Raw genomic sequence first — 20181 nt, 5'->3', positions numbered from 1 at the left:
CTAGGCGCGCGCAGAGGAAATGCTATAGGGCATTCTGAAAGTCAAATGGGAATCCGCTTGCCCTAGAAAACAAACTGGAGAAGCAGCATCCATGGAGGCACCAACCACTTCGAGTGTCATCGAGTGGGAACAAGTAGAAACATCGTGTAGAATCCATAGCATCCCATCCTCCCACCCGCAGTGGAGTCTGAGGTTCAACTGTTCAACCACTGCAGAACCCACCCCGCCACCATGGAAGCGTCATCCTCGACCCGGAGGGAGTGCCGCAGAAGAATGGGAGCAAATGAGGAGAAATTGTCTCCTCTGAAAGGAGGATCCATAACCAGACAATTGAGAAAAGAACCAGAGGGGAAATGAGATGACTTTTTCTAAACACGTGCATTTGTTATGATCTTGCTTAGACTGCCTGAAAGATGGCAGGCAGCACATTCAATAGTAACTGGGATTGAAACAAAATTAGCCATTGTACACAAGAAGGAAGTATTTTCATGGGTGTGATGAACATTGAAGGGAAGATTGATCTTTCAAAGAAGATGGACCAAAAATCTCCTCTTCTGCCAATGGATTCTACATTTCTATAACTCTCCTTTCCTACCACAGGCACAGAGCACCTCTGTTCTAGAAATTAATACTTCAAAGTTGGATTTTGCATGCAAGTCACAAAGGCTTCATTACACACTCAGCAGCTGTAGGAACTTGTTGCAACATATGCACATACTTAAATGCGACAAATAATGTTACCTCCACATATCCACAGGTGGGACTTACCCGGCCGTGATAGTTGCCTCCCAAAAGTGTCTGCAGTAGAAGAGGGACCTGAGCTTCCAGGTGGAGCTTTTGGCACAGGTCACTCAGTTCCTCTCTGTCCAGGTATCCAGTCCCTGTAGTGTCACAGCTGTCAAACACATCCTTAAGCTGTAACACGTATTTATTCTGCTCTGCTTCATCCATCCCATAGCACCATCCAGCTGCAGGGGAACACAGAAGAGTCAACTAGTGTTTAAAAGAAGAAAAGTGTCAGAATTATCTTCCATTGAGTAACTGGAACAATCTAAGAACAACACCTATATCTAAATCAACAGGTGGCTTTGTTTTCCTTAAAGAAATACAAACAATACAAATAACAGAGTTATCCAAACTGGGAGGTGGGAGTGTGGGGAAGACCAGGTCATCAGGTAGAACAGGAAATTCTTTGGATCTGTAGATTTCCAAAGCACTTGCATCAAAGTGGGACAAAATCTAAAAACTTTCCAGACAACAAGTTCTAATGATATGTTTAGACTTCAGATTAAAAACTTTAAAGGCAATGGAGCAGACTAAAGCCACAATCAGAACAAAATGCCCTGAAGATGCTGTATCTGCATGAACATTGATTATACAAAAATAGTGTCTCTTAGGAAGGGGGTGAGCAAGGGATAGGAATTTTCAAAAGATTTTTCCAGAAAATCTTTGGCAATTTCTTAAAAATATTAAATACTGCTGATATTTCATTATAGTCAATTTTAAAAGGTAGCATTTTGGTTCCTATTCCAAACCTGTCCAATTACAAGTAGACAAGAGTAAAGTAAAAACCAGTCTATGCTTGCAGGAGGAACATAATTTAGTTTTTTTTGGAAACTAGTTGGCTCGATGTATCCACAAAGTAACATGGAGTTAAACAACTCAAATCCCCAATGTTATGATCCCAGTTGATGGTAATACTGAATAAGTCAGATTTCAGACTGAAACCTGGCTTGACAAGTTTTATTTTTGCAATTTGATTACTGTGGTGGTCAGCCACTGGATATACTCACATGAGGCTGCCAACATACTATTGACAAAAGTTTATTACACAGAAGCATTACAATACAAGGACCAACAGCCAAACTAAATCAGCTTTTCTGTATTCACACTATGGTTAAGATTAAAACCTTCAAAGACCCTCAAAATTAAACCCAATAGTTCCTAACCAGACTTTTTTGGATAACCAATTCTTGGCGCTGGTTTGTAGCTTAAACAAAAGACTTAGCAATTTATGAACAATGCAGTAACTTTAGTAGAACAACATTAAACAAAGTAATCTAAATGATACCTATGTTTAAACCCAATAACCTTAATTTTCACCCCCAATCACACAAAAAGGACTATGGAATAAATAAAAGAAATTGATAAAACTGGTCAGACTGCTTAAGTGGTTTTTCACAATGCATTGTTCCACAGACATAGATGATTGTCTCTTCGTTGATTTTCTGAAGCTGTTGATAGGGTCACCTTTTCAACTCACTCAGAGGAATTTGATTTGATTTGATTTATTGTAGTCACATATACCTAAGTGCAGTGAAAATCTTTATTTTGCAAGCAGTACAGGCAGATCATAGCAAACAAGGACATACAGATCATACCGTGCTGAGATGCAGCAAGGCATACAAGATTATGGCTGCACAGGAGATGCACAAAGCAAGATGAACATTAGCAAGATCAACATTATTTGAAGTTAGAGAGATCCATTCAGCAGTCTAATAACAGCAGGGAAGAAGCTGTTCTTAAACCTCTTGGTGTGTGCGTTCAAGCTTCTGTATCTTCTGCCTGACAGAAGAGCTTGGAAGAGAGCATTATCGGGGTGGGATGCGTCTTTGATGTTGGTGGCCTTTCCACGGCGGCGAGAAGTGTAAATGGAGTCCATGGATGGGAGGTTGGCTTCTGTGATGGTCTGGGCTATACACACAATTTTCTGTAGTTTCTTACGGTCCCGGGCTAAGCAGTTGCCACACCAGACCATTATGCACCCAGATAGTATGCTTTCAACGGTGCATCTGTAAAAGTTGGTGAGGGACCTTATGAACATGCTGAATTTCCTAAGCCACCTGAGGAAGAAGAGGAGGCGTTGCTGTGCCTCCTTGACCGTCACATCTATGTGGGAAGTCTAGGACAGATTGTAGGTTATTGTCACTCCTAGGAACGTGACACACTCTCAACCCTCTTCACTTCAGCTCTGTTGATCTACATGGGCGCATGTCCTCCTCCTTTCTTACTGAAGTCAATGATCAGTTCTTTCCTTTTGCTGACATTGAGAGAGGTTGTTATCATTGCACCATGACACCAAGTGGTAATACTCATGACTTAGCTTTTATTCTCTGAACTTCCAATAGCTGATAACAAAAAGTTAGGCAGGGAGCTTTCAAATCTTTGTGCTGCAGCAACAACAGCCAAATTCTTCTCCAGCAAACACAATCTAAAATGCAATTGAAAACTCTGGCTTCTCCCTGTCAGACTGATTGTCTTCCCATAAGGTCCCAGTTATCATTTAACATCTGCTATCTGCTAAAGCACACAATCTCTCCCAGACTTACTGGAACTAAATCCCAGGTACTGACCTCATTAATAACCAACATCTGCTATCTGTTTAAACATACTGCTCTCCACCAGCCACCGGTGTCAAAGCCTCTGTAGAACCTTTTGATCAGTCCGCAGTTAACTTCCAGGCCTGGCCTCACAAACAAAAACTAACTTGTTCTATTTTTTTTAAGTCACAAGCTTCTGTATGGAATGAGCCGCCAGAGAAAGTGGTGGAGGCTGGTACAATTACAACATTTAAAAGACATCTGGATGGGTATATGATTAGGAAGGGTTTAGAAGGATATGCGCCAAATGCTGGCAAATGGGACTAGATTAATTTAGGATATCTGGTCAGCACGGACGAGTTGGACTGAAAGGATCCGTTTCCATGCCATACAGCTCTACAACTCTTCCGACCACAGTCCAAAGTTTATCAGTTCTCAGCTCCAGAGCAAAACTGATAAAATAATAAAATTATGAAAAAAAAAAATCAGCGAGGGTCCTAAGAAAGGGAAATTAAAATTGTTATTTATATAAAAGACAGACTGAAAAGATCTCACCATAAAAAGCAAAAAAGATTCAACCTATATTTCCCCAACAGTATCCTATAAAGACACTCAACCCCATGAAGTATCACTCCTATCTTCAATCTCAACTTTCTTATTGAACTAACAAATTTGCAAACATTTCCTTTCAGTGATTTTCTGTACATTCACCAGATGTGATTCTCTCTGTTAGTCTCTCCCTGAGGCACAAAGCACAAACTCATTGACTTTTCTCACTGAACTCTAAGAAATAAACTGAAGGCTTTGATTACTTTTAAACTGCTGAACAGCAGATCTGCTGGTATGGCTCTTTTCTTTAGAAGTGCAATCCAGGCAAATGCCAGGTGATGCATTTTGGAAGATCCAATTCAAGAGCGAACTATGTGGTAAATGGAAAAGCCCTGGGGAAAACTGATGCACAGAGAGATCTGGGTGTTCAGGTCCATTGTACCCTGAAGGTGGCAACGCAGGTCGATAAGAGTGGTCAAGAAGGCATACAGCATGCTTTCATTCATCGGACGGGGTATTGAGTACAAGAGTTGGCAGGTCATGTTACAGTTGTGTCGGACTTTGGTTCGACCACATTTGGAATACTGCGTATAGTTCTGGTCGCCACATTACCAAAAGGATGTGGATGCTTTAGACAGGGTGCAGAGGAGGTTCACGAGGATGTTGCCTGGTATGGAGGGCGCCAGCTATGAAGAGAGGTTGAGTAGATTAAGATTATTTACATTAGAAAGATGGAGGTTGAGGGGGGACCTGATTGAGGTCTACAAAATCATGAGAGGTGTTCACAGGGTGGATAGCAAGAAGCTTTTTCCCAGAGTGGGAATTACTAGGGGTCTCGCTTTCAAGGTGAGAGGGGAAAAGTTTAAGGGAGATATGCATGGCAAGTTCTTTACACAGAGGGTGGTGAGTGCCTGGAACATGTTGCCAGCGGAGGTGGTAGAGGCGGGCACAATAGCATCATTTAAGATGTATCTAGACAGATACATGAATGGGCAGGGAGCAGAGGGATACAGATCCTTGGAAAATAGGCGACAGGTTTAGATAGAGGATCTGGATCGGTGCAGGCTTGGAGGGCTGAAGGGCCTGTTCCTGTGCTGTAATTTTCTTTGTTCTTTATTGAATCAAAAACCACCTCTCCACATTCATTTTAGGAATATTGTGTCTTTTTAAAGCCATTTTCATTCTATTTTGTTTCCTTTCCTTCCTACCTTAGTGGGATACATTGTACACCAGCATATTTTAATACCGTAAAGATATATGCAATTGCTAATAAAAGGTATTCACAGAGTAGCACATTAAAAACAGAAATCTGAGAGGTAAAATGTACAATAATTTTTGGTTTGACTAGGAAGTGGATATCACATGGCACTATTTTTAAACACAGATCAACCTCTTAAAGGTAGTAAGATCAAAGCAGCCTGAGTCAGGTTGTAACTTCAAAATCTAAGCTGACACTGCAGTTCTGTGCTGAGGGAGCAGTGCAAGGTTCAGGTGTCCCCTTCCAGATGAGATGCTAAACCAATCTGCCATGTCAATTAGACATTCCATAGTTTTTTGGTTCAAACCAAAAGCAAAATGTTTCCCCTCGTGTCCAGATTAATATTTATCTCGCAACTAATTTTCTTTTAAAAAGAACAGATTATCTGGACATTTAAATAATTACTGTTAGATAAATTAGCTGCTATTCTTTAATCCATTAAAACATGAGTGTACTCCACTGGCTGTAAAGCGCTCAGACATCCTGAAGTCATGAAAGGATTCAAATAGGTTCAAATATTTCTTTCTTTCTCATACTAGATTTTTGTGAAATGTACTTCCTGCAGTCATTCCCACAGGAACTCAATACAGTCTTCAATTTGTCATTTCAGTATACATGTGTCAAGCAATTTTTAAGTTTTGGTTGCACTTCGAGTGACCTTCTCACTTACATCCTAGACAGTATTTCCAACCAGGAAGACAGGTTGATATTTATGCCTTGATAGTAAGTGTCAGAAGACTATTTAGTTAAGACATGCCGCCATGCAAGCCCAGTCCCAAGCTCAACCAATGCTTACATCAAACAGTGGGTCACTGGATTGAAATAATCACGAGCAGAGTTCTCACTGAATTTTCTACTCTGTAATACACCTCGGATCAAACATTCAGCTAAGGTCAGAGAACTAGGTTCAAACAGGGTATGCAAAAATACTTGTATTTATACAGCATTTTTAACATAGTGAAACATTACATCCTGACAAAGTCCCTTGGAATCAGAAAAATGATACTAGGCTAGATGAGACAATACCACAGGTAATGAAAACGTTTGGTCAAATATCACTTCTTTGGGCAGTATTGTTAGGTGGTTTAGGGAGGGAATACCAAAACCTAGGGTACACGGCAAGGGTTCCTGAGCTGGCACCCACCTGAGCCACACAAATTATCTAAGGTGAATTTGAGAGCCAGCACAAACATTTATCCAAGTTTTTCCTTTAATTCATTAAATTTTTCATTTCACATGTGAAAACATAAAAAAGGTTAAAACGTTTTCCAGTGATTGTTTGCTAGCCAATTATAATTTTCTCATGGTCCAGGCATGGGCTGGTGGATTGGACCAGGGAAAGTAGGTCCCTGTGCCACTCGGATTGCCAGCCTTTGATGTAAACTTACTAGCACAAGTCAGAGATCTCCTCAAATGACTCATTTACTTCATAACTCCCTGAAACAAGCAGATCATTTGGAGCATTGTGTGACCCAAGCAAAGGAGTTTAATCTCCACACTTCGCTGTTCTCTTATCTGGAGAAGCTGGTCAAGCGATTGATTGCAATGTGGTTTCTTGAGACCGTGGGACACATAGCTGGAGACGGCTTAGGAAGAGCAAGTGGGACTACTGCTCCCACCACTAACCTCATCGGCAACAACAGGCTTAAAAAACCCCATATCCCCAGGCCAAAGTGTGGGGAAGTGTTTCATCTGGCCTGCGGAGAGCAAGAAGCCTAGTCATTTCAGGATCCTGCTGCTGCTGATTACTAAACAGCCAAGCAGAACCAAAGAGCCAAGCAGAACCAGCAAGGCTGTTCATTTCCCATCAGAACTTTAATGTGAGCAGACATACCCGCCAAAAAACTCATCAATTTATGCAAGAAATTCAGAGCTTTCTTTTTTTAACGAAGTGTAATTCTCAATATCACAGAACCAGAAAATTTGCACGATTTAACAGTCTAATCACAAAATATATTTACATATATGTACATACTTGCCTGAATAGAACATTTAAATTATAGCTTGCAGTCATACACCATATTTGATCTTCAAAAAGTACCAAGAAAATTCACAGAAGTTGGAAAGAAAAGGGATGCATGCAATAGAGAAACAGAATGACAAGACATGACCAAAATGATGGGTTTTCAGAAGACTTTTAAGGGACAGACTGGTGGACTTGTGGAGGACGATAGGCAGAGATTGGAGTTAATGTCGCCAAATAAACCGTATCTTGAGAAGTTAAGGGAAGAAATTGGAGATTTTAAAAAATTGAGGAGGGTTGCTGAAGGATGTCACAGGAGGCAATATAAAAATTGGGGATAGGGTCAGGAAGGTCATGAAGGAATATAGTAAGAATTAGTAATTTAAAGTTAACATGTAAGGGGGCACAAAGGTAAGCTAGTCAATGTCTAGTGAATGGAACTTCATCCGCGACAGATACTAGTTGCTGCATTTTGAACAAGTGGCATTTTTTGAAAAATGGGCATTTTTTAAAAAATGATCAAGGACAGAGATCTGAGTGGCAGAGGGGCAGCAATACTGTACAGGCAAAAATAAGTGGTGTTGCTGATAGGTGATTGGCATTGAATTTTAGCTGGGTATCAAATAGTCACATGGGTTGGTAACCATAGTTTAATAGGGATATCAGCACAGAATTGTTACCTGCAAACATGTCTGACTAACCTGAATGAGTTATGTTACGGATCAGCAGTGAGGATTGATGATGGTAATGACACAGATGTTGTACAAATGGGATTAAGAATTTGTCTCAGATAGTGGCACAAAATGGGTTGTATGACAGGCAAACATTTCATACAGCCCTCAATATTTAATTCCATTGATTCTAGTGCATTTGAATATTTGATGTTATGAATAACAAGCAGTTTATTCAATCCAATCTTGTCCTTTTACACCACTTCCCACAATAGACTTCCCTGCTGATTTCCAAAATAATTTTGGTGCAAAATTGGTTTGAAATGCAAGTAGTAGAGAATGGATGTTTTTCTGATGGAAGACAGGGTGGATTTAAGTCCCAAAGAACTTGGTATTGCTATCATTGTTTTTCTTGTTATATGAAAATCTACAGCATTTATAATATGGACTTCTTCCATACTGTATGATTCCAAAGGAGTAGAGATTATAGCTGCCACTTTCATCATTATCTGTTTTTCACAGCGTGGTGTTTAGTGACAGCAAACAGTGGGTATTCCCACAGTCACAGGCAACAATCTAAAAAAATTGCTTCTGAATGAAGGAGGAGAGACATTTGGGTGAGTGATCAGCAGGATCAAAGTGCTAACAAAGATTAGCCATCCAATGGTTTTATACAAAAATATTAGGGTTCAGGGTCCAACGTATTGGATAGCTTATGACTTAAGTATTCAACTAACACATCAAACAACACTACAAGAGCAAATCAGAGCCCAGGAATTCAGTGGTGAATATCTCACCTCCTGACTCCATAGAGTCTGCCCTCCACCTAAATGGAATAAGTTAGGATGTACAATGGAATACTCTCCACTTGCTTCACTGGGTATAGCTCCATCAACACTCAACTCAACTCAACATCATCCCATACAAAGCAGCCAGCATGATTGGTATCCCAAGCAGCACCTCAAGTATTGACACACTGTGCCACTGACATACAGTGGGCAGTAACAGGTGCCATCTACAAGAAGCACTGCGGCAGGTCACCGAGACAATTTTCTCAGCGTCTTCTAAATCTGTTGTCTCTACCACATAGAAGGACAAGGGTGGCAGATATAGGGGAACACCACCACCTGCGTGTTTGCCTCCAAGCCACAAGATCCTGGAATTCCCATGCAAACAGCACTGTGGAATTACCTACACCACCTGGATGACAGTAGTTCAAGCCAGCAGCAGCTCATCATCCCCTCTCAAGGGCAATTACAGGTTTGGTGGCCAGTGATGCTCACATCCCATATGGGGTAGAAACTCATGTCAGGCACTGGCACAAAGCAGGCATTGAGACCATCATAAACAAAATTGGTTCACAAGCAATATAACTAGCAGCCCATCTGATACAGCCTGTTTTACACTACTCCCTTGTGTGTCGAGGCTGTCACATTAAAAAGGTTATTTTGTCCTGGGTTTTTTTTAAAAAGAGGTTGTAAAGGCAGAGGTGCCGAAGTGGCTAGGGACCCAGCCTGAATCAATAGTGTTTTTTAAAAAACACTTTAACAATGGAAGAGGTAGTAAGAACTGCAGATGCTGGAGTCAGAGATAACGTAGCGTGGAGCTCGAGGAACACAGCAGGCCAGGCAGCATCAGAAGAGCAGGAAAGTTGACGTTTCGGGTTGGGACCCTTCTTCAGAAATGGGGAGGAGGAAGGGAACTCAGAAATAAAGAGAGAGAGGAGGGGTGGGGCTGGGGAAGGTAGGTGGGATGGTGATAGGTGAGTGCAGGTAGGGAGTGGTGAGGATTGGTCAGTGATGTGGGAGGGGTGGATAGGTGGGAGAGAAGACGCCCTCCACCAAAGAAGACTGCCATGCCAGGTTGAGACCACCACTTCTGGACAAGACCACCTGCAGAGCCACTGGAATGTCTGGACACTGAAGACTAAGAAGACCTCCACACTGGGACAAGACCGCCATACCAACAGACCGCCATACTGGCAGACCGCAATGCCAGGCTGAGACTGTCTTTTTCCTCCTTTAGGCACCCAGGCCTAAAGTTGTTAAAATATTCTATTTGTGTGCTAGTAACAAGGGCAGCCAATTGATCTGGAAGGTGGCACACAATTAAGTAAGGTTTGAGAATGATCACTAGTGATGAGACAAGTGAAACAGGGATTGTAGGACTGGAGAGGTGGTTATGGGTATAAGCGAAGTCAGACTGTGGTGAAATTTGAACTCTAGGACAAGCACTAAACACAGGTATAGTGGCAACTTCCCTGATGTGAAACAGTTAATAATATTGTGGTACCATTTTATTTTGAGCTACATTATAAATCATGAAAGTCATTACAAAAACTGAAGAATTTTATCAGTTGAATTTGTGTGGCTTTCAGTTTGGTTCTTTAAATATTTAAATATTTAATGACTGACCCAATATCATAAACTATTACAGTCCGAGTCCATTCATCCATCACATTATCAGAAGTCTTTCCTAAAAACTTACACAAATAAATACCTTATTTAAAAGCATTCAAATCCTAGTGTTCAAATATATATTGGAAGTCCTAATACTTTAGACATATGGATCAAGTTTCTCACCTATTCTGTACAATGTAATATTATTTATTATGCTTAACATTAATTTTCTGGGAAAAACTACATGTACAGACTTGTATTTTTTTCTGAAAGATCTCCAAATTACTTTAACACCAGAGGCATAACTTAGAAAAGAAAGTTAAAGATATTAAGAAAAAAATGCACAAGTGTTTCCAAATCTAACCTTAGTTCAAAATAAATTTTGTACAGTCCTATGATTGAACACAAAGGTGGGGGGAGGGTTGAAACAAAAATCGAGACAGAATAAATAACCATTGCCTTTATCTGACGAAACTAATTTTCATACTAGAATATTGTTTTACCTATTAACTATTGTTTGAAAAATGCACAGTTTTTCCATAACTAACAATGACCCACTAAAGAAATTAGATATAAAAACATTCCTTTGGAATGTAGTATTTTCCCTACATGTCAGTACAGAAACAAGTATATTCATGTATTATTTTACAGGCTTTTGCAAATGAAGATTTCATTACATTTTGCACTCTAAAATGTGCATTTTTGAAGACCCACATGCACATGGGTGTTTAGCAAAATTTTATCATCTAAAATTCTCTATGGAGCTTCAAGTGGATTTTCTCCTTGGCTTTTGATTCTCAAAATTGTAACATCTATCAAATACCTTATACTATTTAAACTGGATAAAAATGAAAGAATCTTTTATTCCTCTTGTGCTAATTCATCAAGCCCTTAAATGCATTTATACTGGCACTGTTGTATGAAATACAAAGCTTTACGGTGTCACCTCCAGTCAAAAGTGGTATTATAATTCAGGACAGTGAATAACATTAGAAACAAAACAAAACCCAACTTTGAACTGACTTTTGGATAAAGTCAAACTCCAATGTTTATTTGCTTGATATGCTACTGTACAGAACTGAACTGCATTTGTGACTATGTATGTATACAAAGAGTTTTTTCTTATGAATAAAATATATTTTTGAAATAAAACAACGTACGACTCCAGGCTGAAGTTAAATGGGGGTCCGTTCAATTATCAGACCCTCCTGGTGCATCAAATGCATGTGAATATACTCTGGTTCAAGTAAGAGATGCCTTTGGTTTGATTGGGTAGGGTCAAACTCGATTGTGTTTGTTCCTTTGATATGCTACCGTACAGAACCGAAATGCATTTGTGGCTACGTCTCTCTCTATATTTAATATGTACAAAGATATGACCATGAATAAAGTATATTTTGAAATAATAAAAAGGTACGGCTCTGGATAGGTCGGAGAAACGTCAAAATTTCAATGTTTTGTTTGTTTCTTTTCCATTGAAAGGACTGCAATTTGTGTGTATTTGTAGGTTTTTTGAGTAAAATATATTTTTGAAATAAAAGTGAGTCTAGACAGGAATACAAAAGGGATATTGCATTACCTTTTCTCAAAAATAGTAGGTCGAATTCTGGAGATTTTCTTACCATAGGATCGGTAATGGCGAGAAAGCTAAATTTCAAGACTTAATTTAAAAGAAATCTAGTAGATAGAACTTTACGTTTAAGGAATGATAGTGAAATGCAGAGATGAACTCAGAAACACGTTGCAGCATAACTGGAGTCGCTGCCCTTCTAGATTCCGGTAAACCCAAATGTTTTTTTTAAAAAATGTTACACACATGAGCAAATTATACATGTTGTCTTTGCTTGGACAGGACGGCATTTCAATTGCCTGCCGTTAAAATCGGATGAGACACGCGGGAAATTAATGGGGTGGAATGATCATTAAATACAGCACCTGAAAAGTTTATTTTAAAAATGTAGGTTTTCGATGACATGCCCCCGGCGGGCGGGGAAATAAAACCTCTTCAAATTCCTTTCGGAACGGCGAGGGAGGGACAGACAACGCTTCACCATGGGAACCGAGTCGACTCACTTCAAGTGAGCCAGTAAATAGCTTAACAGTGATGTAAATATTCGTGTTTTAAGACGCCTATGAGAGCCCGGAGTGAATGGAAAATATGTTTTTAAATCTTACCGCTTTTTTTCCTGCCCCCTTGCTCTCACTTCACTTTATCTTTTCCCAAACCCCTCTATCGTGCCTCACTGAATACGAACCAGTGATCTTCATGGCTCCATTGTCTCTAGTTTGTTACTCAGCCAGGTCGGTATCACAGTGATACTCCGCCGCTTTGTTACAATGTAGCGGGCGAGTGTTACCCTTCACCATTCAATCAGACCGAGGTTCTCACCTTTGAACTCCAGCAAGTATAAACTAACCTCGCCTCCAACACAGGAAACTGGGCAGGCTTTGCAAACCAGTCGTCCTTAAACTGTCCTTTCCTGATTGCAGCCCCTGCTGGCAGGGAGGAATATCACAAGAAAGTATTACAGTGCCAACGGAGGCCATTTGGCCCATTGTCTCTCCGAATTCATCTGGTTCCCCCTTCTGCCCCGATCACCGAACATTCTTCCTTTATGGGTGGCTATCTAGTTCCGTTTTGAATAGAACTTTTGAAACTGCGACCACCATACTGTCAGGCAGGGTTTTTTTTCACGTCATCTTTGCTTCTTTTGCAAATCGCTTTAAATCTGTGCTCTCCCGTTGTTGATACTTTCATCGCTTGGAGCACTTACTTCCCATTCATTTTGTCCAAGCCCCTCATGAATATCAACACCTCTTGTTTAAAAGGAATACCTGCCGAGTTTCCTGGAATTCTGTGTTTGTACCTTTGACAAATCTCTCAAATTTTTTCTCCACGGAAGCAGTCCCAGCTTCTTCAATTTATTGTTATAACAGAAGTTCCTCATTCTGGACACCAATCCCTTGAATCTTTTCTGTACTTAAAATTAGTTACCAGAAATTGATGCAAATTCCAGCTCAGGCTGAACTCCATTATAAGCGTTCTACTCTTTCCTGCATTCTGTTCTATTACCCTGATGTACTTAATGTAAGGTGTGTTTCTGCCTGCTTAGCACACAAAACAATACTTTTCACTGTATTTTGGTACGTGATGATAATAAATCAGATCAATTCAAATCTAATGTCTTACAAAAGTCATAGCTCCTACACTCTATATTCCAATAGGATATTGTACACTTTACAAACCATGCTCTCAATCTGTTAATGACTATGCAAATATTCTCATAAAATGTTAAAATACACAATTTTTTTTATTCATTCACATGATGAGGGCATTGCTGGCTAGGCTAGCATTTATTGCTCATCCCTAATTGCCCAGAGGGTAGTTAACAATCAACCACATTGCTGTGGGTCTGGACTCACATGTAGGCAGAACCAGATAAGAATGGCAGTTTCCTTTCCTAAAAGACATGAGTTAACCAGATGGGTTTTCCCCGTATGTAGCTCAGAATAACACCAACAGTGCAGATTTGATTTATCTACTTGTCTGGTGGAGGTAGACCAATGACATCCCAGTTCACCTCACCCTTTAGAGTGGATGACAGTGCTAAAGCATCACTGATTTTAAAAGGTAATGATGAAGGATCTACAGTTATTAAGCAAGAACCAGCCTTTGGGTTACGTACACATAATTTTTTTTATGAATTAAGAGCTGAAATAAGACATTGTTCCCTGAGACTACTACACTGTTCAATAAGATCACTGATTACTCCATATTCCCACTTTGCCTGGACAAATTTTTATCCCCTTGCTCATCAAGAATCTATCTTAGACCTAAGAATATTCAAAGACTCTGCTTCTACTTCTTTCGAGGAAGAACATTCCAAACATTCCCACACTCTGAAATTTAAAAAAGTCTCTTTTCATTCCCTGTCTTAAATGGGTGTCCTTTTGGTTTAGAACAGTTAACCTAGTTCCAGTATAATAAATTATAACAAAGAACTGTGGGTGCTGGAAATCTGAAACAAAAGTAGAAATTGCAGGAGAAACTCAGCAGGTCTGGCAGCATCTGTGGGAGAAAGCAGGTTAACATTTTGAGTCTAGTGACTCTTCATCAGATGAAGGAAAATAATATTGCTCTAGATTCTTCCACAAGAAGAAACATCCTTTCTTTATCCATCCTGTCAAGACACCTCAGGGTTTTGTGTATATCAATCAAGTCACCTCTATCTTTCTAAGCTGCAGTCTTTGCAAGACTCATCTGTCCCACCTTTCCTCATAAAACAACAAACTCATTCCAGACATTAGTCTAGTAAAACATCTACAAGCTACTTCCAATACACTTACAGCCTGCCTTAAATAAGATGACCTGTACTGTATTTGGTACTCGATGTGATCTCACCAGTGCCTGTATAGCTGAAGCATAACTTTCCTACTTCTGTATTAAATTCCCATCACAATAAATAAGAATATTGTATTAGTTTTCCTCATTATTTGTTGTACCTATATACTAGTCTTTTTACAAGTCATGCACTATGGCAGTCAGATCTCTCTGTATCTTCAAGATCTGCAACCTCTCACCATTTTGATAATATATTTCTTTTCTATTCTTCCTGCTGAAATGGGCAATTTCAGATTTTCCCAGATTATACTCCATTTGCGAAATCCTTGCCCACTTACTTAAGTGGTCTATATTCATTTGAAACTTCTTTATGTCCTCTTCACAACTTACTGTCTTAACTACCTTTGTGTGATCAACAAATTTAGTAACTGTACCTTTGGTTCCTTCAACACAGTCGTGCATGATGCATTAGGCTATCTATCACTTGTAAAGTGGGTTTCATTTTTGTTTTTATGAGTAAACTTTCTCGGTTTTAGAGTCATACAGTACAGAAACAGTCCAACTTGTCCATGCTGACTAGGTATCCTAAACTGAACTAGTCCTATTTGCCTGTGTTTGGCCCATATCCCTCTTAACCTTTCCGAGTCATGTACCTGTCCAAATGTCTTTTAAATGTTGTAACTGAACATGTCTCTACCACTTCTTCTGGCAGGTCATTGTATACACACACCATCCTCTGTGTGAAAAAATTGCCCTTCCTGTCCCTTTTAACTCTTTCCCCTATCACCTTAAACTCTAGTTTTGGACTCCCCTACCATTGGACAAAGACCTTGTCAACTGATGTTATCTATGCACCTTATGATTTCATAAACCTCTTTAAGGTCACCCCTACAGCCTCCAATGCTCCAGTGGAAAAATATCTCAGCCTATCCAGCTTCTCCTTCTACCTCAAACCCTCCAGACCCGGCAACACCCTGGTAAGTATTTCCTTCCCCTTTTCTGTCCTTTCCCAGAGGGTTACGGCTCAAGGCTGTGATATACCTTTGCTAATGCCAGTAACCTTCTGCATTTCAAACAAGTGACTATTTGTCATGCAGGACTGTCTTCATCTGACAGGCAGTCAGCACTTTCTGATTAGTGACTGGAACTCCAGCTAATTTCCTTTTCTTCCCCACCATCTATTAACCCAGTGGTGTTCAACCCAAATTGGATCTTGGAACCTCCTGGACTGTAGTTTAGGACCCCAATGCATGCTACATATACCTATGGAATCATGTCATTTGAGGTATAGCTGTCTTTTTGTATAGCGTTTTTTTATTAATTTCCTGCATGCTCTCCCTCAAAAACATGCTTCCATCACTGGCTCCAAGCTAACAATAGCTACACAAAGACTTTTTGGAAGAGCAACTAATTGGATACATTTAGATAACTTGGAATGCGAACGTTGTTGAGTGTGAGCATTTATCAACCACAAACAAAATATTGAACTGCTTTCAAAATAAAAACGTTAAAATTTAAGATAAAAGATCTCCTATTAAGTAAATACTTCAACCAAACAATAAGTCATTCAAAGCACTGAAGATGTGAGCAATTATTATAAAGGACAAAACTGCCAATGTGGGAGTACTATGCAGTCAGTCAGATTTAATTTTTGTTTTGATGCACACAGATATTGACAATATGCTGTTTCTTTTTCAATTTTCTGCAATCTTTCCCAAAGGTGTTGGATACATTTATGGTGGCATGGTGGTTCAGTGGTTAGCACTATTGCCTCACAACACCAGGAACCTGGGTTTGATTCCATCCTTGGGCAACTGTTTGTGTGGAGTTTGCACATTCTCACTGTGTGTGTGTGGGTTTCCTTCAGATGGTCCGGTTTCCTCCCACAGTCCAAAGATGTGTAGGTTAGATGGATTGGCCATGCTAAATTGCCCATAGTGTCCAGGGATGTGCAGGCTAGGTGGATTAGCCATGGGAAATGCAGGGTTACAGGGATAGGATAGTAGGGGATGGTCTGGGCAGCTTGCTCTTTGGAGAGTTGGTATGGTCTCAATGGGCTGAATGGCCTGCTTCCACACTGTAGGGATTCTATGATTCTAAGTCTATTTCACAAAATATGCTAAAACTAAAGATTAATCAGCTATCTGCATTTAGTGTAAAAGATCCCATGATGCTTTTTCTTAAAAAAACAACACAGGAGTTCTTCCTCCTATCCTGGCCAATCTTTAGCCCTCATTTCATTTTGCTGTTTCATTTTGATGTGTGCAAGTTGCTTACTTTATTTTCTTATTCCTATCTGAACTTGCATTTTAAAAACACTTTTAGCACCCATAAAGTAATTAAATACTGTTGAATTGTAACTGCTTAGCAACGTGGGAAAAATAGTTTTAAAATTAAAATGTAAGGCAACTGGCATTTATAATATAAACACACTTAACTTTCCTGGAAGATGAGGATATTGGTGTTAAAAGTTCCATAGAGAAATCTGAACACCTAGTGAGTTACTGGAAGAACTACACCAAAAGATTTAATGTTTTTAAACAATACAGACTTTACTGTATATATAAAAACAAAGCAAGCATCTTAACACTATAGTTTGTCAAGACTTTTAATCATCAGTTCTTATCCAGTGCCCCTTTTTACTGCTTAATTTCACAATCTTGAGGGTTCATTCACCTCTTTATCTGGAACCAAACCAAGAATGCCAAAGCTCTCTGGAATTCTCTTTGTCTTCTGCTTAGTGTGCCAGCTAATCTCTAACTTATGAGACGCAATGAGGACCCTTAAGTTTGCTTGTGGTTTGGTGATTGTCCAACATTTCTACAAAATACCATAACTGGTAACTTCTGAGTTCAACCTTGAACCTCATAGCTTTTGTATTTATCAATTTAAAAATCAGAACATCCTGGTTCCATTTGACTTTCTGCTCCTGTTGTTTTTTTTGGACAGACAGAAGCTGGTTTAATTAAAACAGAAAGTGTTGGCAAAACTTAGCAGTTCTGATAAACTCTTTCTCTCTGCATAGATGCTACGTCTGAAGTTCAATATGACTTTTTCAGGTTAACCTGTTCAGTTTCTCCAGCACTTTGATTTCATTTCAAATTTCCAGCATCCCCAGTATTTGCTCTAATACAAGTTACTTTCACCCTGTCTTCTCTCAGTTTCTGTACAATTCTTGGTCCAACAGCTGCTTTACAGTTCTTGACAAGCTGCCTTTCTCTGCCTGATCCCAAGCTAAACTGCTTTTGCCCAGTTTCCTGTAAATTTTATCTACTAACTCCAAGGTAGGCAGATCTTCCAATCTCTTTTCCCCTCACAACTCTTTCTTCAACTGAGCATGAGCTCCCACTGTATCCTCACAATAAAGTTAGTATTGTCATAGAGTCATAGAGATGCACAGCACAGAAATAGATCCTTCGGTCCAAATCTTCCATGCCGACCAAATATCCTAAATTAATTTTGGCTCATTTTCTAGCATTTGCCCCATATCCCTCTAAACCCTTCCTATTCATATACCCATTCAGATGTCTTTTAGATGTTGTAATTGTACCAGCCTTCACCACTTCCTCTGGCAGTTCATTTCACACACGCACCACCCTCTGTGTGAAAAAGTTGCCCTTTCGGTCCCTTTTAAATCTTTCCCCTCTCACGTTAAACCCCTGCCCTCTAGTTTTGGACCCTCTACCCTGGGGAAAAGACCTTAACGATTCACCCTATCCCATGCCCATCATGATTTTATAAATCTCTATAAGGTCACCCCTCAGCCTACAATGCTCCAGCACCAGCCTATTCAACCTCTCCCTATAGCTCAAACCCTCCAGCCTTGGCAACATCCTTATAAATCTTTTGTGAACCCTTTCAAGTTTAACAACATCCTTCCTAAAGCAAGGAAATCTGAATTGAACATAGTATTCCAAAAGTGGCTTAACCAATGTCCTGTACAGCCACAACATATCCTCCCAACTCCTATACTCAATGCACTGACCAATAAAGACAAGTGTATGAAATGCCTTCTTCACTACCCTGCCTACATGGGAATCCAATTTCAAGGAAGCATAAACCTGCACTCCAAGGTCCCTTTGTTTGACAACACTCCCCAGGACCTTACCATTAAACGTATAAGTCATGCCCTGATTTGCCCTAACAAAAAGTAACACCTCACATTTATCAAGATTAAATTCCATCTGCCAATCCTCAGCCCATCAGCCCATTTGATCAAGGTCCCATTGTACTCTGAAGTAACCTTCTTTGCTGTCCACTTCACCACCAATTTTGGTGTCATCTGCAAATTTTCTAACCATACCCCCTATATTCACATCCAAATGTCTTTGCTTAAGGTGCAGGCCTAGCTTACATCTATTTATTTTGCTCCTTCAACTGAATGACTTGAAACCTTCATAAAACCAAAGCTGCAACTTCCTCTACCTATTCGCAAATTGAGCACTCTTGCAAATCAAAATATCAATCTTAAGACATTATAACATAAAAATTGTCATGACATTAGGAAAGGGGCAACCAATCTCTTAATTGAAATGGACGGGTGGAGATGATCGGGAAGAGATTTTGTTACAAAGTTGGTGTGTGTAAAATTGTAAAAGCATTGCGTTGTCCCTTTAAAAGATTATGTTTTTTTCAGTACTTAAGAGTTAAAATGGATGTCTGAACTAGGAAATTATAGAGAAAACATCTATGACAGCAAGATCAGTGGAAGAAAGACGTTTGTGACTTGAAATCAACAGAGGAAAGGCTGGAGAAGGCAGAGAGTTCCGGAAGACATACAAATCCACGCTTCACTGCATTCTCAATAGCATGTCATTTCATCTTATCACTTTAGCCAAGATATTAGGTACAGTTTTGTGGGTTCTCATAGCTGTATGAAGACAAATTTCAGATCACTATTAACAATGCATAACATGGCACAGTGGCTCAGTGGTTAGCACTGCTGCCTCACAGCGCCAGGAACCTGGGTTCAATTCCACCCTCAGGCAACTGTCTGTGTGGAGTTTGCATGTTCTCCCTGTGTCTGTGTGGGTTTCCTCTGGGTACTCTGGTTTCCTCCCACAGACCAAAGATGTGCAGGCCAGGTGGATTAGCCATGCTAAATTGACTGTATTGTTCAGGGATGTATAGCTTAGGTGGGTTATAGGGGGATGGGTCTGAGTGGGATGCTCCAAGTGTCAGCATGGACTTGTTGGGCTGAAGGGCTTGTTTCCACACTGTAGGGATTCTATGAAGACACAGTCTGTGTGAACTTGGAGAGATTAAGTTTTAATTTACTGTTCTATTAATTGGGTTTATATAAGTGGGACTTGTGTTTATTTGAAGTGTTTCAGTAGAATTTTGTTCAATTAGTGAATTGTTAGGAGTTGGGGGTGGGGCAATTGTTCAGTTTGTTATTGTTAGGGTTAAATAAATAAATTGTTATTTGTTATTTATAAAGTGACTATCAGGAATTTTCTTTCATTTAACCTCCCCGTCTCTGTAACAGTTTAACAGATTAGGCGAGGTGAGGCGAGTTTCTCTGGGTGTTTTGGGTTTAATTATTAGAAAGGGACCTCTAATCTTGCTGTAACAAATTGGAGGCTTGTGTTTGAATTTTAATTATCAGAAAGGTTCAACCTCCCCTTCCTAACAATTTTCAGTGAATAGAACCCTCGCTGCTGTTGGTGAGAAGTTGAG

At 39.8% G+C, this 20181-nt stretch overlaps 1 protein-coding gene across 1 annotated transcript in view; it reads right to left on the bottom strand.

The window, feature by feature from the left end:
* The window catches only part of LOC125483954 (ninein-like protein), a 46971-nt gene extending 34436 nt beyond the window's left edge, over positions 1-12535 (bottom strand). Inside the window, exons 1-2 of the mRNA XM_048600678.1 lie at positions 12336-12535; positions 769-968 (exon numbers count right to left, since the gene is read on the bottom strand). Of these exons, the coding sequence (XP_048456635.1) occupies positions 769-951 (183 nt within the window). The 5' untranslated portion in view covers positions 952-968; positions 12336-12535. The remainder of the gene's footprint in view (positions 1-768; positions 969-12335) is intronic.
* Positions 12536-20181: the final 7646 nt, after the last annotated feature.

The sequence above is a fragment of the Rhincodon typus genome, chromosome 9 (genome assembly GCF_021869965.1).
Source record: "Rhincodon typus isolate 14 chromosome 9, sRhiTyp1.1, whole genome shotgun sequence".
Taxonomy (NCBI): Eukaryota; Metazoa; Chordata; class Chondrichthyes; order Orectolobiformes; family Rhincodontidae; genus Rhincodon; species Rhincodon typus.
Note: the sequence above shows the minus strand (reverse complement) of the source record. Positions and strands in the feature narration are given on the sequence as shown.